Source organism: Heterodontus francisci, chromosome 14 (assembly GCF_036365525.1).
Source record: "Heterodontus francisci isolate sHetFra1 chromosome 14, sHetFra1.hap1, whole genome shotgun sequence".
NCBI classification, from domain to species: domain Eukaryota; kingdom Metazoa; phylum Chordata; class Chondrichthyes; order Heterodontiformes; family Heterodontidae; genus Heterodontus; species Heterodontus francisci.
The window spans coordinates 43,353,830-43,381,600 of NC_090384.1; the positions used below are offsets into that span (position 1 = coordinate 43,353,830).

Consider the following 27,771-nt stretch of genomic DNA (forward strand, 5'->3'; position numbering starts at 1 on the left):
TTTTGTTAATGTTCCATTTATTTCTCTCCCTCACTCCCTCATACCATGAGATGATAACTTCAAAGTTCATTGTGGTCACTAATGAAAAATCCAGTTTTCCCAACTTAACAGGTCAGTTAACCTTAATGATTTAAACTTAATTCAAAACAATGCTTATTAACTACACATTGAACAGGATAGCACCTGCTTTTTAAAAGAAAGGTAAATTACATCATTTTTCATGTTTTTTCTTCCAGCGCCTTTTCAAATGACTAAGAAACCAGAAACTAAAAAAAGTTATTTAACATCCTTACAACAAAGACTTAACACCAGCCTCTTAAACCAACTTTAAAAACTTTCCTGTATCTCCTTTATTTATTGTTTAACAGTCAGTAAGATATGTCTTTAATATAAACTGCAAAAAGCAATAGTAGATTTTAAACTAAAACTATTAAAGCAAACTGTTTAAAAACATTACATTGGATTTCTGCCAGACATCTTCAAGCCTTTAAGGCTGAACCTTATCTCTTACAAAATTGTACATTGCCTTTCCAGTTTCAAAACATACTTTTAAAGTACAAATAAAACGCTACACCAGCATCTTTAATTTAAACTGTAATTCTGTTTTTATATCCCATTTCTGGGTGCACAATCTTAAATTGAAATGAACACATTCAACAATCACATTCACACTTTCTTAATTCCAAACAACTTAGAAATATTGATTCTTGTAATGGGTGATGAATTCAAAGTACCAAAAATCTGCATTAAATTCCCAGTCCCAAGCCCAGGGAACACACACAGGTTCAACTAGTTCACACCCAAAACATGACTCAAGGTTCGCACAGAAATATACATGTGCAAGAATAGAACAATTAACAGACTCATACTTTCAACATTAAAGCCAGACAACAAATAGTTAATGATTGTTAGCTCTACAGCACACAAGCTACACAGACAAGGACATAAAGTCGTGGAAGCTTCCAACGTTCATACAGACTTGAACAAAGACACAGTAACTTGTTTTTACTCACTTTAAATTTCACTAAAGCATCGTGTTTAAGTTGTCCCTCTTACTTCAACCTGATATCTTTCACTTTCCCACTCTGGCTGTCACCCTTCTAACACTTGTAACCTGACTCTTTTCCTGAGTTAGCCTAGCTAATTCAGACTTTCCAGATAGTAATGGTAAGATAGTACTTGCACAATATAATTATTCCCTTTTGTCTCTTCTTTCCACCATTCTTTATGCTTATCTGGGGTCCACAAGGGATCCCAAATTTTCTGATCATTTTATCTAAGGTCATCTTGTTTTTGGTTGCCAAAAATTCAGTATGTGACCCTTTGGGTCCCCACTCTGGATCCTTATTTACCATGGTTGATGTTGTATAGTATAATTATTGTTACTATTTGTGTGTGTGGGTACGGACCTCTTACTACCCTACAATCATTTCTACGTGGGAAGCGAACCTCTCGTTTCCTCTCCAATCGTTCTTACTTTCTTTCCTCTATGGCCATTCGTTATTTTGTGTGGGTTTGGACCTCTCGCTACCCTACGATCATTCCAACATGGGAAACGGATCTTTCATTTCCTCTCCGATCGTTCTCACTTCGCCTGGTTAACCCCAAGAACGATATTCCGTGCTTGTTTACCCAAGGAACCACGGTCCTGGTGCTGCGCTGTCTTTAGTTACTCCACCCGTGGACCCGTTCTTTGGTTCGGATCCTCATATTGGCCCACCAGCTTCCCATACCAAATGCTGATGTCCTTATCTAATGGGTGGTAAAGTAAATGTACTCACCTGCTCTCTAATGCTGACATTCGACCGGGCACTGGGGGCCAAGCCTCGAGGATCCTGCTGATTACGTCAAACTGTTGTGGAGAAAATGACCACACTTCTGAGTCCACAAGATTAAAACAAATAAAGGCTTTTAATCAAGCGTATGCAAAGGAGAAGCTCTCTGGTCACCCTTAGAACTTCTCAGTGAAACAGAGTCTGCAGCACACATTTATAGAATCATCTTCTTCTTTGGCCTCCTTATCTCGAGAGACAATGGGTAAGTGCCTGGAGGTGGTCAGTGGTTTGTGAAGCAGTGCCTGGAGTGGCTGTAAAGGCCAATTCTAGGGTGACAGACTCTTCCACAGGTGATACAGATAAAATTGGTTGTCGGGGCTGTTACACAGTTGGCTCTCCCCTTGCGCTTCTGTCTTTTTTCCTGCCAACTGCTAAGTCTTTTCGACTCGCCACACTATAGCCCCGCCTTTATGGCTGCCCACCAGCTCTGGCGATCGCTTACAACTGAGTCCCACGACTTGTGATCAATGTCACAGGACTTCATTAAAAGCAAAATACTGCGGATGCTGGAAATCTGAAACAAAAACAAGAAATGCTGGAAATCTGAAACAAAAACAAGAAATGCTGGAATCACTCAGCAGGTCTGGCAGCATCTGTGGAAAGAGAAGCAGAGTTAACGTTTCGGCTCAGTGACCCTTTTCATGTTGTGTTTGCAGACGTCTTTAAAGCGGAGACATGGATGGCCGGTGGGTCTGATACCAGTGATGAGCTCGCTGTATAATGTGTCCTTGGGGATCCTGCCATCTTCCATGCGGCTCACGTGGCCAAGCCATCTCAAGCGCCTCTGGCTCAGTAGGGTGTATATGCTGGGGATGTTGACCGCCTCGAGGACTTCTGTGTTGGAGATACGGTCCTGCCACCTGATGCCAAGGATTCTCCGGAGGCAGCGAAGATGGAATGAATTGATACGTCGCTCTTGGCTGACAAACGTTGTTCAGGCCTCGCTGCCGTAGAGCAAGGTACTGAGGACACAGGCTTGATACACTCGGACTTTTGTGTTCTGTGTCAGTGCGCCATTTTCCCACACTCTCTTGGCCAGTTTGGACATAGCAGTGGAAGCCTTTCCCATGCGCTTGAAGATTTCTGCATTACGAGACAGGTTGCTGGTGATAGTTGAGCCGAGGTAGGTGAACTCTTGAACCACTTCCAGAGCGTGGCCATCAATATTGATGGTCGGAGCATTTCTGACGTCCTGTCCCATGATGTTCGTTTTCTTGAGGCCGATGGTTAGGCCAAATTCGTTGCAGGCAGGCGCAATCCTGTCGATGAGTCTCTGCAGACACTCTTCAGTGTGAGATGGTAATGCAGCATCGTCAGCAAAGAGGAGTTCCCCGATGAGGACTTTCCGTACTTTGGTCTTCGCTCTTAGACGGGCAAGGTTGAACAACCCGCCACCAGATCTGGTGTGGAGGAAAAGTTCCTTCTTCTGAAGACTTGAACGCATGTGAGAGCAGCAGGGAGAAGAAGATCCCAAACAGTGTAGGTGCGAGAACACAGCCCTGTTTCATGCCACTCAGGATAGGAAAGAGGTCTGATGAGGCGCCGCTATGCTGAATTGTGCCTTTCATATTGTCATGGAATGAGCTGATGATACTTAGTAGCTTTATAGAATACAATAACCATTACTCATTGTTCACACTACCCTGACACGTTCCAGGTCTGCAGCTTGATCAATAACCTGGATTGTATTGCCCCACAAACATTCTCCTACTATTACCTCCCAAACCTTGAAGCTGCTAGTTCCCAATAGTTTATGGCATCCTGCCTCATCTCCAGTCTCATCCTTATGTCTGAAGCAGGGACAGCATGTTTACACAGATATGGAAGCAGTTAGGTACTGAGTTGTACAATCCCAGCATAGTGGTCAAGCATCCCATCATTCAACGGGCCCCTCACAACTATAGTGATTCTCCTAAACATATTAATACATTCTAATGCTAATTCTACTAATGTTGCCCTTCTGTTCCCACTTCAATACTGCTGCCACTGTGCACTGGTGGTGGAAAGAGTGAATATTTAAGGTGCTGAATTGGGTGCTGATCAAGCAGGCTGCTTTGTCCTCGATGGTGTCAAGCTTCTTGAGTATTGTTGGAGCTGCACTCATCCAGGCAAGTAGAGAATATTCCATCACATTCCGTGACTTGTGCCTTGTATATGATGGACAGGCTTTGGGGATTTAAGAGGTGAGTTACTCGCTGCAGAAATGTTAGCCTCTGACCTGGTCTTGTAGCCACAGTATTTATATGGCTGATGGAGTTTAGCTTTCTGATCAATGGTAAGCCCCAGGATGTTGATGATGCAGGATTCAGCGATGGTAATGCCATTGAATGCCAAGGGGAGATGGTTAGATACTCTCCTGTTTGAGATGATCATTGCCTGGCATTTGTGTGGTGCGAATGTTACTTCCTACTTATCAGTCCAAGTCTGAATATTGTCCAGGCCTTGCTGCTTGCAGGCATGAACTACTCCAGTATCTGAGGAGTCACAAATGGTACTGAGCACTGTGCAACTATCAGCAAACATCCCACTTCTAACCTTATGATGGAGGGAAGGTCATTGATGAAGCAGCTGAAGATGGTTGGGCATGAGACACTACCCTGAGGAACTCCTGCAGTGATGTCCTGGGGCTGAGATGATTGGCCTCCAACAACCACAATCATCTTCCCTTGTGCTAGGTATGACTCCATCCACTGGAGAGTTTTCCCCCTAATTCCCATTGATTTAAATTTCGCTCGGGCTCCTTGACATCATACTCGGTCAAATGTAGCCTTGATATCAACGGCAGTCACCCTTAACTCACCTCTGGAATTTTTTTTTTATTCATTCATGGGATGTAGGTGTCACTGGTCAGGCCAGCATGTATTGCCCATCCCTAATTGCCCTTGAGAAGGTGGTAGTTAGCTGCCTTCTTGAACTGTTAGCAGTCCATTTGGGGTAGGTATACCCACTGTGCTGTTAGGAAGGGAGTTCCAGGATTTTGACTCAGCTACAGTGAAGGAACGGCGATATAGTTCCAAATCAGGATGGTGTGTGACTTGGAGGGGAAATTGCAGGTGGTGGTGTTCCCATGTATTTGCTGCCCTTGTCCTTCTAGTTGGTAGAGGTCGCGGGTTTGGAAGGTGCTGTTAAAGGAGCCTTGGTGAGTTGCTGCAGTGCATCTTGTAGATGGTACACACTGCTGCCACTGTGCGTCGGTGGTGGAGGGAGTGAATGTTTGTAGATGGGGTGCCAATCAAGTGGGCTGCTTTGTCCTGGATGGTGTCGAGCTTCTTGAATGTTGTTGGAGCTGCACCCATCCAGGCAAGTGGAGAGTATTCCATCACACTGCTGACTTGTGCCTTGTAGATGGTGGACAGGCTTTGAGGAGTCAGGAGGTGAGTTACTCGCCGCAGGGTTCCCAGGGTTCCTAGCCTCTGACCTGCTCTTGTAGCCACGGTATTTATATGGCTACTCCTGTTCAGTTTCTGATCAATGGTAGCCCCTAGGATGTTGATAGTGGGGGATTCAGCGATGGTAATGCCGTTGAATGTCAAGGGGAGATGGTTAGATTCTCTCTTGTTGGAGATGGTCATTGCCTGGCCTTTGTGTGGCGCGAATGTTACTTGCTACATATCAGCCCAAGCCTGGATGTTGTCCAGGTCTTGCTGCATTTCTACATGGACTTTTGTCCATATTTGGACCAAGGCTGTAATTTCTCAATGTTAATTTGAATCTGGTATCAAGTCAAGGGGATCTCCAGCCATTCAGGAACAGTTTTGTCATCAAGCAGGATAAGCAGCCAACCACATTTGTTATGAATGCTGGACTTTGTAATATGATTATGTTTTAAAAAATTGAGATTTTAAAAACTTTAAGATGAAGTCTGAAAGATCAGGTGACCTCACATCCACTCTGTTGAAGGCCAAGACAAATCAAAGGCTATTTTTGAACAAAAGAGACTGCAGGGGTAGAAGAACAATCAGTTTCACTGTCCTGGACTTTTGGGTCATAAAACAAGCAGTCAGTGATTCTGAAGAACAATGGAAGGCCCAGGTGGCTCTGTGAAGCCAGACTTCTGGACTTGGTATGTTGGAACAGGAAAATAAGCTATTGACTTTTGAGCCCAGATATACAGCAAAAAGTTATGAAGACTTGAAGCTATTTTGAAAGTTGATGTTTGTAGAGAAGTAAAAGACCTACAGGATCACCAGAAAACACATTATTCACGGATGTCCAGGTTGAAAGTGCTCAGAGAAAGTGAGCGAAGAGGACATTGACTTTGAGAAAGCTCTGGGAGATGCAACCATTGTAATTGGGAAGAGTTTGGGACTTTCAACCACAAAGATTTTGCCATCAAGGAGGACTGTAATGTATAAGTGCAGTGTGAGGTTTTCAAGTGTTCCAATAAGTAAAGAAAACACCTTTCTTTGTAGTTTGGGGTATCAGCTACTGCCAAAGTACTATTTAATTAATAGGATTTATTTTTGTTTTATGGGATGTGGACATCGCTGGCCAGGCCAGCATTTATTGCCCATCCCTAATTGCCCATGAAAAGGTGGTGGTGAGCTGCCTTCTTGAACTGCTGCAGTCCATGTGGGGTAGGTACATCCCCAGTGCTGTTAGAAAGGGAGTTCCAGGATTTTGACCCAGTGACAGTGAAGCAGCAGTGATGTGGTTCCAAGTCACGTTAGTTTACTTGTTATAATAAAAGCGTAAAAATGTGAAATCTTGTCGTGTAATTCCTTCAATTGGTCTTGGGATTCATATCTTGTATTTCAATGTTAATGGTCTCATTGAGGTCATATCACATTGAAGAATTCTCAGACAGCAAACCGGGAAGTAAAATACACTGATTATAATTCACTTTTTATAAATTTTACAGAAGGTGAAGTAAAAATTGGGTCATTCGCCATAGAAAAGGGGTATCCAACCTTTTCATGTGGGAGACCACATTACAATTTTTGTCGTACAGAGGGGGCCATGAGACAATTTTGGAAAGATAAAGGCATAAAAATGTATCTTACTATAAATCAAAACAACAACAAATGTGCATTTTTATGAAGAAGTTTTAGACGAGAAGACTAATTTATTGACTTACTTTCTCTTCAGTATGTTAGACATTGATTTAGTGAGATACCTGGCATTTTTATGTTTGTATAAATAGTCAATCTCTTCCCGCATACTTGTAGCGATGGAGTATTCCGGATAGATGTCCATCTGTCAGGAGTGATCTTGATCGCTCTCTTTCCCTCCTCTCTCTTTCTCTCTGTCTGTGTCTCTCTCCCTCCCTCTCTGTGTTCCCCCTTCTCTGTGTTCTCCCTCACTATGTTGTCCCCCCTCTGTAATCCCCCCTCTCTGTTTTGTTCCCTCCCCTCTCTGTGTCATTCTCCCCTCTATACATTCTGTGTGCCGTTCTCCCTCCTGTGTCCCTTCGCCCTTTCTGTCTCCCCCTTTCTCTTTCTCTATCCTCCCTGTTTCTCTATCCCCATCTCTCTCTCTCTCTCTCTATCTCCCCCCTCTCTCCACGTGCCCTTCTCTTTCTGCCCCTTCTCTCTGCCTCCCTTTCTTTAACTGTCCCTGTCTCTCTCTCTCTGTCCACCCTCCCCCTCTATCTGTCCCCATCTCACTCTCTGTCTCTCCCCTCTCTCTCTCTCTATTTCCCCACCCACACTCTCTCTCCCTCTGACCGTTGCTGAGAGCGGGAACAGCGGTTTCTGAACTTTGGTTAGATTTGTGGCTTTCCGGTGGGCTTTAAAAAAAATTGGAACCGGCTGGAAAACCCTGAAGCTGTCCTGACAGGTGCTGGGAGCGGGAACAGCTGTTTCTGAACTTTGGACAGATTCAGGGTTTTCTGTGGATTCCGATATTTTTTAAAAGCCTGCCGGAAAACCCTGAAACTGTCTGAAGTTCAGAAGCCACTGTTCCCACTCTTAGCATCTGTCAGCTGTGAATATGGAAAAGAGTGTTAATGAGCATTAGATAAAGATCTGAGCTTAGAAATTACGATTTAGCTGTGCAAGTGACAGTGTGATTTCTTTTAAAGCCCGTCTGATCGGAAAGAAAAAGCCAATGGGAAATTTCTCATCTCTGAAATAACCAATCACGGACCGTTGGCAAGGCTAAGGAAAGGCCGGGTACAGTTTACATCTGTGAGCCGGATTAAAACCTTTGGCGGATCGGATCCTGGCCCACAGGCCATATGTTGGACAGCCTTGTCTTACAGGCTGAAATACCATAAACAAACTTTTCAAAAAATGATATTTAAAACCTATGGAATTTTTATCATGCTAGAAAAAAATTGACATTTAACAAATATAAAATTCGTTTTCCAGGGCCACGGGGGTTCTTCAGCAGCAGTTATGACTTAGTACGCCATTATAAAACCAATTATATCTGATTATCAGGTCATAACTTTTTCAGTGTGAGGACTCCATTCCATTCTCTCAGTTTCTCTGATTCTACCACATCTGTTCTGATGATGAAACCTTCCAAAGCAGCATTTCCGATATGTCTTCTCCCTTTTTCCTCAGCTGAGGATTGCACCCCCCACACCCCAAACATGGTTGATAGGGCTTTCGACCGTGTCCGTCCTCTTTCTCCCATTTCTGCTCTCATTCCTTTCTCTCACTGCCAAAATCATAATAAGTTTCCCCTTGTCCTCACCTTTCACTCCACCAGCCTCTGTATTCAATGGATCATCCTCCGCCATTTCCGCCACCTCCAGTGTGATGCCACCACCAAATATTTCTTCCCGTCCCCTCCCTTTTCCCCATTCTGAAGGGACCATTCCCTCTGTGACACCCTGGTCCACTCCTCAATCACTCCCAACACCCCTTGACCTTCCCAAGGCACCTTTCCATGCAAACGCAGAAGATGCAACACCTGCCCTTTTACCACCTTTCTCCTCACCGTCCAAGGCCCCAACCACTCCTTCCAGGTGAAACAGCAATTTATGTGTATTTCTTTCAATTTAGTATCCTGTATGCGCTGCTCACAATACATTGCAGAGACTAAATGCAGATTGGATGACCACTTTTCAGAACACCTGCATTCAGTCTACAAGAGTGACCCAGAGCTTCCGGTCACTTGTTATTTTAATTCTCCACTTTGCTCCACCTCTCTGCCTTGGCTTTCTGCAGTGTTCCAATGAAGCTCAACTTAAACCTGAGGAATAGCACCTCACTTTTCAATTAAGCAGTTTACAACCTTCTGAACTAAACATTGAGTTCAACAATTTCAGACTGTAACCTCTGCCTCTATGTTATTTCCTTTTTCTTTGCAGGTTTTGGTTTTAACACATTTTTCTCTTCTTTTTGCTTTCGAACAGCAGCTGTTCATCATTTTGCCATTCACACCTCAGCTAGACACCTCGTTTGTTTCTTTACTTTTTCAATTACCACTCCGTTTGGCCTTGCACCAGGAGCACTATTGCCATTTAATCTCTCCTGTCTTCCACCCTATCACAGACCTTCCTGATGAAAGGTTATCTTTGTTCTTTTCCTACCCTTCACTTGCTTAAAACCTATTACATTTCTAACTTTTCCCAGTTCTAATAAAATGTCATCGACCTGAAACGTTAACTCTGTTTCTCTCTCCGCGGATGCTGCATAACTTGCTGCATTTTCTGTATTTATTTCAGATTTCCAGCATCCGCAATATTTTACTTTTATAACTTTTTCAGGGTTTTAGTAACAGTGGTATTATAGTGTAAAAGGAGAAGTTCACATCAGTTCAGTGATTTCTGGAGGATTGCTTTCTGTGGGAAACAGTGCTCCCCGTGGAGCAACAGGGAATCACTGACAGCAACAATGATGACCCATGATGGAAGTTCAGCCGTCATTACAACTGCAAAATCCAGGCCAATATTGCTCTCTCACTCTCTGTTTTCTCCGCCAGTCTCATGACTCAAAATACTCTGCCCCTCACTTCTACTTATTCTCCTACAATCACTGCACCTTCAATTCCTTAGAATCACCACTACTGAACTCCTGATGTCCCCACAACTCACATCTGACACATTCCATACCAACTATTCAGCCATGATATGCACATTTTCTAACCATCTCACAAGACTGTCACTAACATATCCCTTTCTTGCAGGAGAAGATTGACTACATCTTCAGACAGCAGGCTGTCTGTGAAAAAGGCAGATCCTTTCATCACTTTCATTTCAGGTGTAGAAGATGTGGACAAAGCACTGGCACTTGAAGAAGAGGCCAGTCTTCCTGATGATGCAGCGTCACTCAAGATGACGCTCGCAAGCACCAGTTCAGATACTGGCACAATGTGTACGTTAGATGCTAGGCTTGCATTGGGTCTTCACATGGTGAATCACCGGACACAAGTATGCAGGAACTGGGGCAGGGGGGATAAGATGCCACAGGTGCCAGCTTGCTGGTGAATGAGATTGCATATTAGCTCTGCTGCGGACGATGCTGATGCAGACCAAAAGTGCAGGCTGCTGAAGAAGGCTGCTTGGCATACACTGGGAAATGATAGGTGCAATGGGAAGTGGTATTAAGGGCTGAATCTTCATGATGGCAAATTTATGGAACATCCAGCAGATGACCACATTTCTGGAAAGCTGCTCAGGGCTGTATTGCAAAGCTCCACTGGAATTTCCAGGCAGCAGAACCATTGCTTGAGCATGCCAATTGCTTGTGATTAACACCTCAAGTCGTTGGACATGTTTAGCATGTGGCAAATTAGGCACTGGGACATATCAAAATCAGAAAAGGCTTCTCCACAAGTGCAGGACCTTTATTTATATCTTCATTGCTTTAAATATTTCTGGTGTGCGCTCTGGGCAGCTACCGAGAAGCTTGATGTAATATTGTGGGTGGTGTATTTCTGGCTTGAAATGAACATATTTCCTGTCCATCATATTGGAGGCTTATGCATCAGTTTAGCAACTGAAAGCAGGCGCAATGTGTTTGCATTTCTAGGCCTATCTATCCCCCTGGTGTTTCTATTTAATGTGTTAACTGGGTCAATGTTGCATATCACTCCTGCACTTGTTCTTTATTGTCCGTCTTTACTTTGTGTTTATCTATTGTAAGTACTGACCAGTAAGTACAGGCTGTATCAGTAGTACCTGTGTGAGTATGTATCTACCCATTACTCTGCTTTATTATTTGCTATTGTGTTAACAATGTTAGTATGATATTTCTTTCTGTGCTAGCTGTATGAGTTTTGTGGAGCTCCCCTTCTGTCCAAGCAAGTGGCCTCGTCTGTGCTCGCCATGTCAGTGTTATATATCTTTGCTGTGTCTCTCTTCTACTATTTCTGTAACTCCCCTGAGTCCTTCAGTAACCGTCTTTGTCTATGTAGGTTGTGTCAATATTGTGTATCTTTTATAATAACTCTTCCTTACTGTTCCTGACCTCTTTTTGACATATTTGGAATATAATTTTTTCTTCTGTTTTACAGATCATCATTATAATCAGTATCGCACTTGGAATTGTGGTATTCCGAATTGTGATCTCTGTCACATTGACGAAAGCATCAGTGGCTGTTGTGCGTGAAAATGCCAGTTCGGTGGCTGTTACAATTAGTGCTGTGTTGCACTTCTTAACAATCATAATTATGACTAAGGTACGCCTGAGGCAAGTTACTTGGCCCTACATACTAGAACTCCATTTCCAGCATCTGATGTATAGATAAGAACTTGTTCAGTGCACTCAGATCATGTAGACTTTATTATTCAGTTGGCACCTGAAGACTTTTATCAGCATAGACCTATTTCTAAATTTGGATGAACACCTAGATGAGGGACTCTAGGCACAAATTTCATAGGCAGCTGAAATGGGAAATGGAAATGAAATGGATATTTTAACTTCCCTGGAATTCAGTGGGCCACTAGGGATCCATTTGCTACTGAGGGAAGAATGGCTGAAGGATTTGTAGATTTATAAACGAATGTTTCCTTACACAGGGCTGGTGCAGTGGTTAGCACTGCAGCCTCACAACTCCAGTGACCTGGGTTCAGTTCTGGGTACTGCCTGTGTGGAATTTGCAAGTTCTCCCTGTGACAGTGTGGGTTTCTGCTGGGTGCTCCGGTTTCCTCCCACAGCTAAAGACTTGCAGGTTGATAGGTAAATTGGCCATTGTAAATTGCCCCTAGTGTAGGGAGGTGGTAGGAGAATGGTGGGGATGTGATAGGGAATATGGGATTAATGTAGGATTAGTATAAATGGGTGGTTGTTGGTTAGCATAGAATTGGTGGGCCAAAGGGCCTGTTTCAGTGCTGTATCTCTGTATGACAATATGTTATGAAAGTAACTAGAGAACATCATACAATAAGAACAAAAAACATTGGATACGCTCAGCAGGTCAGACAGCATTGGTGGAAACAGAGGTAACGTTTCAGGTCATTAACCTTTCATCAGAACACAAAAGGTCATCAACCTGAAACATTGGCTGGGATTTTTCCCTCAGCGGACAAGAGCCATCCACTGACTGGTGAACCTGCTTCTGCCTGGCCCGGGGATACGACCCACATTTTATGGTTCCTCGGCCTTTAATTGTTCTGAGGCAGGACTTGGACCCGCTTGAGGCAGGAAGACCTGCCTAATGGAGCTGCCGGCCAATCAGCGGGCCGGTAGCTCTTAGTCCCAGTAGCGCCACCGGGAGCAGTGGCCACTGCTGGGACTGCAGCCTAGCTTTGTGCAGAAGATGTCGGGGAGCCCCGGAACCAAGGTATGTATTTGTTGCCTCACCGGGGGTGATTGGTCGGGTCCTGGCGAGGCATGGGTGGTCGATTGGGGGGAGGAGGGGCGTGTTGGGTGTTGGTGGTGGTTGGAGCAGTGGGAGTGGCCCTCCATCGTGCAAAGGCCCCCCCCCGCCCCAGGCCGTCAGAGGGCCGCCTGCTTTTGTCAGGCATATTTTCTCAGGCCTGGGCCGTCGACTAGCCATGGGTAAAATCCCTGTGGCAGTGGGCAGAGGCCCTTAAGTGGCCATTAAGTGGCTACTTAAGGGCCTTGATTGGCCTGGGGAGGGCAAGCCGTTTTTCGCCGCCGCCGCTGCCCTGCATAAAGTGGCGGTGGGAGTGGGTTGGGAAGGGCTCCCAGAGTCTAATGCTCCATTTTATGCACCTCCCGCCCGGCCACCTTCCTGCTCTTTGGGGAGGAGGGAGTGTAAAATTCCAGCCGTTAACTCTGTTTCTGTCTTCATAGGTGCTGCCTGACCTGTTGCATATTTCCAGCATTTTACTGATTTCCAGCATCTGCAGTATTTTGCTTTTGCATTAGAGAAAGTTGTGGACTTGACCTAGTTTCTTTTTGAAGAGTTTTCAACCTCTGGAATTAGTTGCTGACACATGCAGTAATTGTAGGTTCACTGCAAGCATTTAACAGGTTCGATAGATTTTTGGACATTAAAGTGTTCAAGGAATATGGGAATAGAGTGGGAAAGAACACAAGAGCATGAAAAATGGGAGCAGGAGTATACCATATGGTCCATCGAGCCTGCTCCGCCATTCAAAACGATCATGGCTGATCTTAGGATTTAACTCCACTTACCCACCTGCTCACCATATCTCTTGATTCTCTGAGAAACCAAAAATCTAACTATCCCAGCCTTCAATGTATTCAACGATGGAGCATCCACAACCCTCTGGGGTAGAGAATTCCAAAGATTCACAACTCTTTGAGTGAAATAAATGACAATGAGTCATTTAAATAATTCTGGTGCATGCCCTCGAGGAACCCAAGCCAATTGGCAGCAATGCCCTTCTGGCGCACAGTAAGTGCACAGAACCTGTTGGCTCTATTTGTACGGCTTCATTGAATTCCTAAGCCATGATCTCTTCCACCGACCCAGTGCCCCTCCATTCACAGCTGACAGATACCAAGAATCCACCAATAACCAAACTTAATTTTTCATCCCCAGATGCCAAACTTCTGCTTCACTTTCCACAGTTCTACCAAATTCCAGGGTCAACTTAGCATTGCCAGATTAAAGTAACTCCTCTATGCCATCAAAATCCAGCAGCCCTACCCAATTTCTGCAAAACCACAAGAGAATTTCCCAGTGCTGACTTAAAACTTGAACCATCCTGTAGTGCTACCAAAGCATCAGACTGACCCCAAGTACAGATAAATCGCTTCCCTCTGTTCAGGACGACTAAATATCACAGAACTACCTCCAGTTGGTACTTGGCAAAATATCTTGTTGCATATTGTTAGCTTTATGGTATGAGATAAAAATAGGTAAAGAAATACATTTATATTGAAAATAAAGGCCACGTATTTACAGTTTTCACAGAATAATAAAGTTGTGGAACTCAGGCTATAAGTGTACAATTATAATTTACTGAGAGTGAGAATTTGGGGCAGAGGAGAAAGGTAGTGCTAAGTTATTTATACCAAGGGGCAACACTAAATATGTAAATAATCAAAGAAGTTAATTAGATCCAAAGGAATAACATTAAAATGAATTACGTACAGGATACCAACATTAAAGGGATGAAAAAAAAATTATTAAATGAGAATCTGGTGTGCATAAATAATAGAGATATCTATATCGTAAGTAGACAGACTTTTAAGCAAAATGATGGAACAGCTGAGACCATTGCCTGCAATTCCTGTGCCATGTGGAAACTCAGGGAAGTTTCATATGTCCAGGATAAACAAATGTACAGTAAGTGTCTTCAGTTGCGTGAACTCAAGCTCAAGGTTTCTGAGCTTGAGGAGCAGCTGGAGTTACTGGAGGGCATAGGGGAGATTGAGAATTTCCTGGAGTATACATTCCAGGAGATGGTCACCTCACTGCTACAGAGCATTCAGGAGAATAGTAAGTGAGTAGCCATCCAGCAAGGTAAGAAGAGGAAGGCAGTGCAGCAATCCTCCTGCAGAGTAGATCTCTCAAACAGTTTTTCAACATTGAAAACCAGTGAGGGTGATGACACTTTGGATGAGTGCAGTCTAGAGCAGATCCACTGCACTGTGGGGTAAATGATTGCCTGGGGTGCACAGCAAAGTGTAGAAATTCAGTGGTCATAGGGATTCAATAGTCAGGGAGATAGACAGGCAATTCTGCAACTGCTGACATGAGTACTGTATGGTGTGATGCCTCCCTGGTGTCAGGGCAAAGAACATCACAGAGGATATTGGACATTTTGAGGGAGGAAGGAGAACAGGCAGAAGTTGTGGTGCATATGAGAATCAATAGGAAGGAAAAGGGGTGTGATTCTGCAGTCAGAGTTTCAGCAGCTAAGGAGGAAGTTAAAAAGCAGCACCTCAAAGATAGTAATCTCCGGATTACTCTCAGTTCCTTGCACTAGAGAGTATAGGAATATTAGGATAAAACGGGTTAATGCATGGCTGGAGAAATGGTGCAGGACAGAAGGCTTCAGATTCATGGGGCATTGGAACCAGTTCTAGGACAGGGAGGACCTGTTCAACATTGATGGTCTGCACATCCATAGAGTTGGGACCAATACCCTTGCTGGAAGATTCACTAGTACTGTGGGGAAGGGTTTAAACTAATTTAGAATCATAGAAAGCTGGCTGAAAAAAAAGAGCCACCCAGCCTAATCCCACTTTCCAGCATTTGGTCCGTAGTCCTGCAGGTGATGGCACTTCAGGTGCACATTCAGATACCTTTTAAATGAGCTGCAGTTTTCTTCCTCTACCACCCTTTCAGGCAGTGAGTTCCAGACCCCCACCAATCTCTGAATGAAAAAAAATTTCCTCATCTCCCTTCTATTCCTTTTACCAATTACTTTAAATTTATTCCCTCTGGTCACTGAACCCTCTGCTAAGGTAAATAGACCCTTCTCATCCACTCGATCCAGGTCCCTCACAATTTTGTACATCTCAAATAATCTCCTCTCAGCCTCCTGTGTTCCAAGGAGAACAACCCCAGCCAATCCAATCTTTCCTCATAGCTGCAATTTTCCAGTCCTGGCAACATCCTTGTATATCTCCTCTGTATCCTCTCTTGTATGATTACATCCTTTCTGTAATGAGGTGACCAGAGCTGCAAACAGTACTGAAGTTGTGGCCTAACTAATGTTTTATATATCTCCAGCATAACTTCCCTATTCTTATGTTCTATGCCTTGGCTAATGAAGGAAAGTATTCCATATGCCTTCTTAATCACCTTATTGACCTGTCCTGCTACCTTCAGGGATCTGTGGCCATAGACTCCAAGGTCCTTCACTTCCTCTACATGTCTCAGTATCCTCCTATTTATTGTGTATTCGTTTGCCTTGTTTAATCTCCCCAAATGCATCACCACACACTTCTCTGGCTTAAATTCCATTTGCCACTTTTCTGTCCACCTGATCAGTCCATTGATATTTTGCTGCAATCTACAGCTATCCTTCTCGCTATCAACCACGCAACCAATTTGTGTGTCATCTGAAAACTTCTTGATCATGCGCTCTACATTTATGTCCAAATCGTTACTACGTACCACAAAAAGTAGGGGACCTAGTACTGAGCCCCGCGGAACCCCACTGGAAACAGCCTTCCAGTCACAAAACCATTTGGCAGGGAGATGGGAGAAACAAGATGCACAGAGAACTGGGAAAAGGCAAATAACACTAGAGTAATGAATAGTTCACGAATAAGGATCTGACAGAAGGCAAATGCGAGGCATGGGCTTGGAGTGCATGTATGTAAATGCATGTAGCGTGGGAAATAAGGTTGGTGAGCTGCAGGCTCAAGTTGCCATAAAGAACTATGAAAATAGTGTCAATAATGGAGAACTGGCTGAAAGAAGAGCAGGATGGGAACTTAATATTCTTGACCGCAGGGTATTCAGGAAAGATATGGAAGGGGAAAAAAATGGACAGGGATCTGGCAGTATTGATGAAGAAAGTATTCTAGCACTGGAGAGGGATGATGTAGCTGAGGGATCAAAGCCAGAGTCTATTTGGTTAGGAGAGGAGTGGCAGGAGATAAAGGAGGCCCAATAGCGGATCTGTGGAAGAGTGAGAGGAACAGCGGTAGATAAAGGAGGCCCAAGAGCAGATCTGTGGGAGAGTGAGAGGAACAGTGGTAGATAAAGGATGCCCAAGAGCGGCTCTGTGGGAGAGCGAAAGGAACAGCGGTAGGTAAAGGATGCCCAAGAGTGGCTCTGTGGGAGAGCGAGAGGAACAGCGGTAGGTAAAGGAGGCCCAAGAGCGGATCTGTGGGAGAGCGAGAGGAACAGCGGTAGATAAAGGAGGCCCAAGAGTGGATCTGTGGGAAAGCGAGAGGAAAAGAGTTAGATAAAGGTTTTTTAAAATTCATTTATGGGATTTGGGTGTCACTGGCTAGGCCAGCATTTATTGCCCATCCTGAATTGCCCTTGAGAAGGTGGTGGTGAGCTGCCTTCTTGAACCGCTGCAGTCCATGTGAGGTAGGTACACCCACAGTGCTGTCAGGAAGGGAGTTCCATGATTTTGACCCAGCGACAGTGAAGGAACGGCGATATAGTTCCAAGTCAGGATGGTGTGTGACTTGGACGGGAACTTGCAGGTGGTGGCGTTCCCATGAATCTGCTGCCCTTGTCCTTCGAGGTGGTAGAGGTCGTGGGTTTGCAAGGTGTTGTCTAAGGAGCCTTGGTGAGTTGCTGCAGTGCATCTTGTAGATGGTACACACTGCTGCCACTGAGCGTCGGTGGTGGAAGGAGTGAATGTTTGTAGATGGGGTGCCAATCAAGTGGGCTGCTTTGTTCAGGATGGTGTCGAGCTTCTGGAGTGTTGTTGGAGCTGCACCCATCCAAGCAGGTGGAGAGTATTCCATCACACTCCTAACTTGTGCCTTGTGGACAGGCTTTGTGGGAGTCAGGAGGTGAGTTACTTGCCGCAGGATTTCTAGCTTCTGACCTGCTCTTGTATCCACAGTATTTATATGGCTACTCCAGTTCAGTTTCTGGTCAATAGTAGCCCCCAGGATGTTGATAGATGCTCAAGAGCGGATCTGTGGGAGAGCGAGAGGAACAGAGGTAGATAAAGGAGGCCCAAGAGCGGATCTGTGGGAGAGTGAGATGAGTGCCGAGCCAGGAACTGGAGCTTCAAAATCAACAAAAGAAAATAAGGAGTGACATCACAGGACAGGAGATATGTGATTGGTTGGTGAGTATTGAAGTTATATTTTTGCTCTTCAAGTTAGGGAGGTGTGTCAAACTTGGAGCTAAGAATTTGAAACTTACTATCACTTTATTAAATTAATAAACTAGATAAACTAGTTAATCTATAGAACTAAAATAATTAATTGAACGATAATTGTTGCCAATTAGGTAAGTAAACAGTTTAGATATGTGACAGAACAAGTGGTGTGCCTTAGTTGCAGCATGGGGAGGTGGTGGTGCAGTGGTAATGTCACTGGACTAGTACACCAGAGGCCCAGGCTAATGTTCTGGGGACATGGGTTCAAATCCCATCATGGCAGATGGTGAAATTTGAATCCAATTAATAAAAATCTGGAATTAAAAGCTAGTCTAATGGTGACCATTGCCAATTGTAAAAACCCATCTTGTTCGCTAATGTCTTTTAGGGAAGGAAATCTGCATTGCAGTCTCGGACAACCAAATTTGTGGTAAGTGTCTGCAGCATGAGGAACTTCAGCTCAGAATTGCTAGGCTGCAGACATTGCAGATCATCATGGAGAAGGAGGCTTATCAGCAGTCACATCGCTTAGGTTAAGTGAAACTTTAGAATGGGTCAATGATCAGGGACAGGAAGGTGTGACTGCAAATCAGACAGGTATGAGGATCCAGGATGTAGTGATGGAAGAGTCTCAGCCTTTGGCTTTGCCCAACACATACGAGGTGCCTGCTACCTTTGTGGATGAGAACAAAGATTGCATGGTAGATGGGCAAACTAACCATACATTATGGTGCAGGAGCCCACTTAAGTTGGGGGAGTGAAAAGGAATGTGGTAGTGATAGTGGACAGTATAGTCAGGAGAATAGGTACTGTTCCCTGCAGCCAACACCAGAAGTACCAAAGGTTGTGTTGCCTGCCCGGTTCCAGGGTTGGAGACATCTACTCACGGCTGGAGAAGAGCTTGAAATGGCAGGGGAAGGATCCAGTTGTCATGGTCCATGTAGGAAGCAACAACATAGGTAGAACTAAGAATGAGGTTTTGCAGAGGGTGTTTCGGGAACTGGGCTCTAAATTAATAAGCAGAGCCTCAAGAGTAATAACCTCCTGGATTACTACCTGAAACATGCACAAAATGGCATAGAAGGGTCAAACAGTTTGGAAATGTGGCTCAAAGAGTGGTGTGGTAAGAAGGGGTTTCAATTCATGGGGCACTGGCATCAGTACTGGGGAAAGAGGGAACTACTCCATTGGGATGGGCTCTACTTAAACTAGGCTGGAATCAGCATCCTGGTGAATTGTATACCTAGAACTTTGGATAGGGCTTTAAACTAAATGGGGCTAGTGGGATCAGGGGAAGTAAAATTTAGAAATCTAAAGAGAAAAGTCAATGCAACAGAACAGTGTAGCAGTTTAGTTAAAGAGAAGCAGAGTAGGCCAGAAAGAGACAGAGAGTTTAACGGTAATAGTGCATCAGATAATAAGGTCCATGCAAAGAATAGTGGTGAAAAAAAATTAAAGGCTCTTTTTCTGAATGCATGAAACATTCTTATTTGGATAGATGTACTAGTGGCACGAATAGAGATAAATAGTTTCGATCTAATTGCCATTACAGGGACAAACTTGCAAGGTGACCAAGGTTGGGAAATAAATATTCCAGCATTTCAAAACATTTCAAAAAGACAGTTTGAATAGAATAGGAGGATTAGCCCTGATAATAAAGGATAGCATAAGGACAGGAGTAAGGAAGGATCTTGGCTCGGAAAAATCAGTATGGGTGGACATTAGGAGTAACAAGGGTCGAAAACATTGGTGGAACTAGTTTATAGGCCCACTGACAGTAGTCATACCATTGGACAGAGTATTAAGCAAGAAATAATTGAAGCTTTTAACAAAAACAATGTATTAATCATAGGGGACTTCAACCTTCATATAGATTGGACAAATCAAATTGGTAAAGGTAGTCTAGGAGAGGAATTTGTAAAATGCTTTCACGACAGTTTCCTAGAACAATATATTGTGGAACCAACTAGGGATAAAACTATTTTAGATCTAGTATTGTGGAATGAGGCAGGGTTAATTAGTAATCTCATAGTAAAAGATCCTCTGGGAAAAAGTGATCATAATACAGTTGAATGCCATTTTAAGTTTGAGAGTGACATACTTGAATCCAAAAAAGGAATCTTAAACAAAGAAAATTACATAGATATGAGGAAAGAGTTGGCTAAGATTGATTGGGTAAAGAGACTAAAAGGTATGCAAGTAAATAAACAGTGGGAAACATTAAAAGAAATGATTCAAAATGTTAGCAAAAATACATTCCATTAAAAAACAAAAACTTAGCAAGAAAAATCCATCTGTGGCTTACTAGGAAAGTTAAGGATAGTATTAGAATATAACAAGCCTGAGGATTGGAAGCATTTTAGAAATCGGCAAAGAGATCCCAAAAAGTTGATAAAAGGGGAAAAAATAGAATGAAAGCAAACTAGCCAGAGATATAAAAATAGATTGGAAAGCCTTTTAGAAGTATATAAAATGGAGGAGAGTAGCTAAAGTAAATGTTGGTCCCTTAGAGGCAGAGACAAAAGATATTATTATGGGGAATGAGGAAATTTCAGAGATGTTGAACATATGTTTTGTGCCTATTTTCACAGTAGAAGACACAAATTACATACCAGAAACAGAGGGTAATCAAGGGGATAATAAGAGTGAGGAGCTTAAAGTAACTAATATCAGCAGAGAAAAAGTTTTAGAGAAACTTAAAGGACTAAAAGCTGGCAAATCCCCAGTAACTGATGGCCTACATCCTAGGATTCTAAAAGAGGTAGTTGAAGAGTTAGTAGATGCACTTGGTATGATGTGCCAAAATTCCTTAGATTCTAGAATGGTCCCAGCAGCTTGGAGGTTAGAAAATCTAACACTGCTATTCAAGAAAGGAGGATGAAAAAACAGGGAACTACAGGCCAGTATGCCTGACATCAGTTGTCAGGAAAATGCTGGAATCTATTACTAAGGAAGTCTTAGTGTGATCAGACAAAGTCAACATTGTTTCATGAAAGGGAAATAGTGTTTGACAAATTTATTAGAGTTTTTTGAGGATGCAACTAGTAGGTAAATGAAGGCGAGCCAGTCGATGCCACATAGTCAGATTTTCAAAGGCATGATATAAGGTGCCAGACAAAAGGTTACTACACGAAATAAAGACTCATTGAGTTGAGGGTAATGTATTAGCATGGATGGAGGACTGGTTAATGGACATGAAGCAGAGAGTAAGAATAAATGGAACATTTTCAAGTTGGCAGGTTTTAATTAGTGGAGTGCCGCAAGGATCAGTGCTGGGGCCAATTTACAATCTATATTAATGACTTAGATGAAGAGACCAAGAGCAATCTATTCAAGTTTGCTGATGATACAAAGCTAAGTGGGAAGGTAAGTTCAGCAGAATATTTTAAAAGGCGTGAAATTTCTAAATTAATAATAATAACTTACATTTATAAGGCACCTTTAATGTAATAAAACATCCCAAGGAATTTCACAGGAACAAAGTATGACACTGAACAACAAAAGGAGATATTGGGCTGGATTTTAAAAGCCTGCCCACTGATCTCGGCGGTGAGCTCAAAACATGGCGGCCTACCTGCGCGGACTGCACGCTGAAGAGCCACTGCAATCTCCCGTGCAACAGCTCATTTAAGTAGCCTGGGCGGCCCGCACCCGCACCCCCCCCCCCACCCCCAATCATGTGGAAGTGGTGGGCTGTCCGTCCCCAGCAAGATGTCAGCTCCCTGTGTACAGGCCCGGGTGCCATTTTTAATGGGAACCCAGCCCTGCCAACTCATTTAAATTTTTAAAGAAGTATCCCCCCAAAATTTATCCAATATATTTCTAATGCCTCTTTCCCACCCCCCCAGTAACAATTACATTAATTATTTGCTCTTCGCCCCAAAAACATTTACCTTTTAAATTCCCCCGCCAGATTGCACAAACTTTAAAGTTTACTCCTTCCCACTATCCCCTACACCCATTTCATTTAATTTGACCCTGTCTCTCCCCACCACAGAAAATATTAACTCCTCCACCCCCCACCAGTGTCACGCCGGCTTTCCCCGGACAGGGAATTGAAGGTGCAGGAGTGCTGGCTGCCATGCCGAAGATCGCTGCTGGCCCGTAAGATTGAAGGTAAGTCCTTTTAAAATTATGCATGTAATTAATTTAAATATTGAAATCCAGGTCCCATCGCCCGGTCGTTGGGGGGGGTGGGGGGTTGGTGCTGCCATGGAGCCTCGCCGCCGTCGGGAGGATCGGGCCGAGCCCTTCTGGCATTGGCCTCCGTGGTGCACCACTACCATAGAACCATAGAAGAATTACGGCATAGAAGGAGGCCATTCAGTCCGTCATGTCCATGCTGGCCAAAAAACTAGCCGCCCAGTCTAATCCCACCTTCCAACACCTGGTCCATAGCCTTGCAGGTTACAGCACTTCAGGTACATGTCCAGGTACCTTTTCAAAGAATTGAGGGTTTCTGCCTCCACCACCATTCCTGACAGTGAATTCCAGACACCAAACACCCTCTGGGTGAAAATGCTTTTCCTCATATCCCCTCTAATCCTTCTACCAATCACTTAAATCTATGACCCCAGTAATTGGCCTCTCTGCTGGGGGAAACGGGTCCCTCCCGTCTACTCTATCTCGGCCCCTCATAATTTTGTACACCTCAATTAAGTCACCCCTCAGCCTACTCTGTTCTTGGGAAAACAACCCTAGCGTATCCAACCTTTCCTCATAGCTGTAACTTTCAAGCCCTGGGAACATTCCTGTAAACCTCCTCTGTACTCTCTCCAGAGCAATTATGTCCTTTCTGTAATGTGGTGACCAGAACTGTATGCAATATTCCAACTGTGGCCTAACCAACGATTTATACATTTACAGCATTACATCCCTGCTTTTGTATTCTATACCTCGGCCAATAAAGGAAAGCATTTATTATGACCAGGTGAGAAAGGTGTCGAGGGGTATTTGCAGCCTTCACCTAGTCTTATTGTAACAGGGTTTAATTTTAAACACACCGTGTTTTGAACTCCCCCTTGGTGAATCCTAGGTCACCACTTTCCAATTATAAGGCAAAGAAATGAGCATAAACAGGCTTTATTAGGTTTAAAGAAGAAAAGTGAAATTTATTAAACCTTAAACTTAAACTCTAATTTGGTTAACACCTACGGATACAAGCCGCACCCCATGCTAGCATACATGTGCAATATGCATATGCAAATAGGGATAGAAAAAAGCAGAAGAAAAAATAAAGCAGAGAAGTTTGAAGCAATATCTGAAGAGGGGTTTTTACTGTGCTTTGCGCTCGCTATAGTCCTTGATTGTATGTAGTCTTGCTTTTCCTTGGGGCCCAGTATCCTCCTTGAACCTTGTTCACTGTGGGAGACTTTTCTCTCTTGGGGTTCATGTGTCTTCAATGGGTCTTCAGTTCTGCGAGAAAGAGGTGGGAGCAGAGGGAGAGAGGTGTTCTCAGTCCAGGAGCAAACAGCTTTCTGAGTTTCAAACACTCTGTGGCAAGTTCAAATTCAAACAGCCGGTTCGTCAAGTAACTAAACTGGTCTCACCAGATCTTCTGTGTATTGGAGAAGCAGGGACTAGGTCCTTTGTTCCAACACTGACTGCAAGTATGCGAAAAAGGTCTTTCTGGCGAGGGGCCTGGCAATTCCTTGTGATAGGCCCTCTTTTCTTCCCAGAAACATTTAAAAGTTTTTAATGTTCATTGGGCAAAATAATGTGTGCCTCATTCTTGGCAGGTGTGGGCCTACATGACACATTCCATAAGCCGCCTTCACCACTCTATCTACCTGTCCTGCCACCTTCAGAGACCTGTGGACATATACTCCAAGGTCTCTCACTTCTTCTACCCCTCTCAGTATCCTCCCGTTTATTGTGTATTCCCTCATTTTATTTGCCCTTCCCAAATGCATTACCTCACACTTCTCTGGATTGAATTCTGTTTGTCACTTTTCCGTCCACTCAACCAAACCATTGATATCATTCTGGAGTCTACAGCTATCCTCTTCACTATCAACTACACTGCCAATTTTTGTATCATCAGCAAATTTTCCAATCATGCCTCCCCCGCCACCACCCGCCCCCCCCCCCCCCCACCCCCCACCTCTATTTAAGTCCAAATCATTGATATATACCACAAACAGCAAGAGACCCAGCACTGAGCCCTGTGAAACTCCACTAGAAACAGCTTTCTCGACCCATCTTTTGGACTCCACCACCCCCTCCCCCGCCACAGAGCCCAACATCAAGGCCTTGTTAAAATCCAGCCCATTAGGTCAGATGACCAAAAGCTTGGTCAAAGAGGTAGGTTGCAAGGAGTATCTTAAGAGAATGAAAGCGAAGTAGAGGGGCAGAGAGGTGTGCTGAGGTATTCCAGTTCTCAGGGTTTAGGCAACTGAAGGTGTGGCTACCAAGGGTAGAGCGATTAAAATCAGGGATGCACAAGTGGTCAGAATTAGAGGAGTGCAGATATCTTGGAGGGTTCCTGGGACATTGGGACCGGTTCTGGGGAAGGTGGGACAAGTGCAAGCTGGACGGGTTGCATCTGGGCAGGACCGGGACCAATTTCCCAGGGTGGGGGGGTTTGCTAGCGCTGTCAGGGAGGGTTTAAACTAGAATGGCAGGGGGATGGGAATCTGAGCAGGGAGACAGAGGAGGGGGAAACAAGGATAGAAATGAAAGACGGACAGGTAAGAAGCAAAAGTGGAAGACAGAGAAAACAAGGGCGAGAAGCAAATGGGGCCATAGTGCAAAATAAAGCTAAGATGACTAACAATGTTAAAAAGACAAGTCTAAAGGCATTGTGTCTTAATGCGTGGAGCATTCACAATAAGGTAGATGAATTAACAGCGCAAATAGATATAAATGGTTATGATATAGTTGCGATTATGGAGACATGGCTGCAGGGTGACCAAGGATGGCAACTGAACATCCAAGGGTATTCTATATTTAGGAAGGACAAGCAAAAAGGGAAAGTAGGTGGGGTAGTGTTGTTAGTAAAGGAGGAAATCAATGCAATAGTGAGGAAGATATTGGCTCGGAAAATCATGATGTAAAATCTGTATGGGTGGAACTAAGGAACACCAAGGGGCAGAAAACATTGATGGGGATTGTCAATAGGCCCCCAAACAGTAGTGGAGATGTAAGGCATGGCATTAAATAGGAAATTAGAGACGCTTGCAATAAGGGTACAACTGTAATCGTGGGTGACCTTAATCTACAGATAGATTGGTCAAGCCAAATTAGCAATACTGTGGAGGAGGATTTCCTGGAGTGTGTATATGACGTTTTTTTAGACCAATACGTTAATGAACCAGCTAGAGAACAGGTTATCCTGGACTGGATATTGTACAATGAAAAAGGATTAATTAACAATCTTGTTATGTGGGGTCCCTTAGGGAGGAGCGACCATAACATGCTGGAATTCTTCATTAAGATGGAAAGTGAAGTAGTTGAATTTGAAACTAGGGTCCTGAATCTGAATAAAGGAAATAACGAAGGTATGAGGCGCTAGTTGGCTATGGTAGATTGGGGAACTTTACTAAAAGGGTTGACGGTGGATGGGCAATGGATAATATTTAAAGAACGTGTGCATGAACTGCAACAATTCTTCATTCCAGTCTGGCGCAAAAATAAAACTGGAAAGATGGCTCAACCATGACTTATAAAAGAACTTAGGGATAGTATTAGATCCAAAGAGGAGGCATATAAAATTGCCAGAAAAAGCAGCAAGTCAGGGGATTGGGAGCAGTTTAGAATTCAGCAAAGGAGGACAAAGAGGTTGATTAAAAGGGGAAAAATAGAGTATGAGAGTAAACTTGCGGGGAACATAAAAACTGACTTTTTTTTTCATTCACGGGATGTGGGCGTCGCTGGCCAGGCCAGCATTTATTGCCCATCCCTAATTGCCCTTGAGAAGGTGGTGGTGAGCTGCCTTCTTGAACCGCTGCAGTCCATGTGGGGTAGGTACACCCACAGTGCTGTTAGGAAGGGAGTTCCAGGATTTTGACCCAGCGACAGTGAAGGAACGGTGATATAGTTCCAAGTCAGGGTGGTGTGTGACTTGGAGGGGAACTTGCAGGTGGTGGTGTTCCCATGTATTTGCTGCCCTTGTCCTTCTAGTTGGTAGAGGTTGCGGGTTTGGAAGGTGCTGTCTAAGGAGCCTTGGTGCATTGCTGCAGTGCATCTTGTAGATGGTACACACTGCTGCCACTGTGCGTCGGTGGTGGAGGGAGTGAATGTTTGTAGATGGGGTGCCAATCAAGCGGGCTGCTTTGTCCTGGATGGTGTCGAGCATCTTGAGTGTAGTTGGAGCTGCACCCATCCAGGCAAGTGGAGAGTATTCCATCACGCTCCTGACTTGTGCCTTGTAGATTGTGGACAGGCTTTGGGGAGTCAGGAGGTGAGTTACTCGCCTCAGGATTCCTAGCCTTGGACCTGCTCTTGTAGCCATGGTATTTATATGGCTACTCCAGTTCAGTTTTCGGTCAATGGTAGCCCCTAGGATGTTGATAGTGGGGGATTCAGCGATGGTAATGCCATTGAATGTCAAGGGGAGATGGTTAGATTCTTTCTTGTTGGAGATGGTCATTGCCCGCCACTTGTGTGGTGTGAATGTTACTTGCCACTTATCAGCCCAAGCCTGGATATTGTCCAGGTCTTGCTGCATTTCTACACGGACTGCTTCAGTATTTGAGGAGTCACGAATGGTGCTGAACATTGTGCAATCATCAGCGAACATCCCCATTTCTGACCTTATGATTGAAGGAAGATCATTGATGAAGCAGCTGAAGATGGTTGGGCCTAGGACACTACCCTGAGGTACTCCTGCAGTGATGTCCTGGAGCTCAGATGATTGAACTCCAACAACCACAACCATCTTCCTTTGCGCTAGGTATGACTCCAGCCAGCGGAGGGTTTTCCCCCTGATTCCCATTGACCTCAGTTTTGCTAGGGCTCCGTGATGCCATACTCGGTCAAATGCTGCCTTGATGTCAAGGGCAGTCACTCTCACCTCACCTCTTGAGTTCAGCTCTTTTGTCCATGTTTGAACCAAGGCTGTAATGAGGTCAGGAGCTGAGTGGTCCTGGCGGAACCCAAACTGAGCATCACTGAGCAGGTTGTTGCTAAGCAAGTGCCGCTTGATGGCACTGTTGATGACACCTTCCATCACTTTACTGATGATTGAGAGTAGGCGGTAGTTGGCCGGGTTGGATTTGTCCTGCTTTTTGTGTACAGGACATACCTGGGCAATTTTCCACATTGCAGGGTAGATGCCAGTGTTGTAGCTGTACTGGAACAGCTTGGCTAGGGGCGCGGTAAGTTCTGGAGCACAGGTCTTCAGTACTATTGCCGGAATATTGTCAGGGCCCATAGCCTTTGCAGTATCCAATGCCTTCAGTCGTTTCTAGATATCACGTGGAGTGAATCGAATTGGCTGAAGTTTGGCATCTGTGATGCTGGGGACTTCAGGAGGAGGCTGATATGGATCATCAACTCGGCACTTCTGGCTGAAGGGATATTTGTGGAGCCACCTCCTCCAGTTAGTTGTTTAATTGTCCACCACCATTCACGGCTGGATGTGGCAGGACTGCAGAGCTTCGATCTGATCCGTTGGTTATGGGATCGCTTAGCTCTGTCTATCGCATGCTGCTTACGCAGTTTGGCATGCAAGTAGTCCTGGGTTGTATCTTCACCAGGTTGACACTTCATTTTGAGGTATGCCTGGTGCTGCTCCTGACATGCCCTCCTGCACTCTTCATTGAACCAGGGTTGGTCTCCTGGCTTGATGGTAATGGTAGAGTGGGGGATATGCCGGGCCATGAGGTTACAGATTGTGGTTGAGTATAATTCTGCTGC

The 27,771-nt window shown here is 44.3% G+C and overlaps 1 protein-coding gene across 1 annotated transcript in view; it reads left to right on the top strand.

Annotated features, from left to right (window-relative positions):
- LOC137376904 (anoctamin-9-like) overlaps positions 1–27,771 on the top strand; it is a 346,229-nt gene that overhangs the window by 184,462 nt on the left and 133,996 nt on the right. Inside the window, exon 15 of the mRNA XM_068045861.1 lies at positions 11,244–11,408. Coding sequence (XP_067901962.1) covers positions 11,244–11,408 — 165 coding nt within the window. The remainder of the gene's footprint in view (positions 1–11,243; positions 11,409–27,771) is intronic.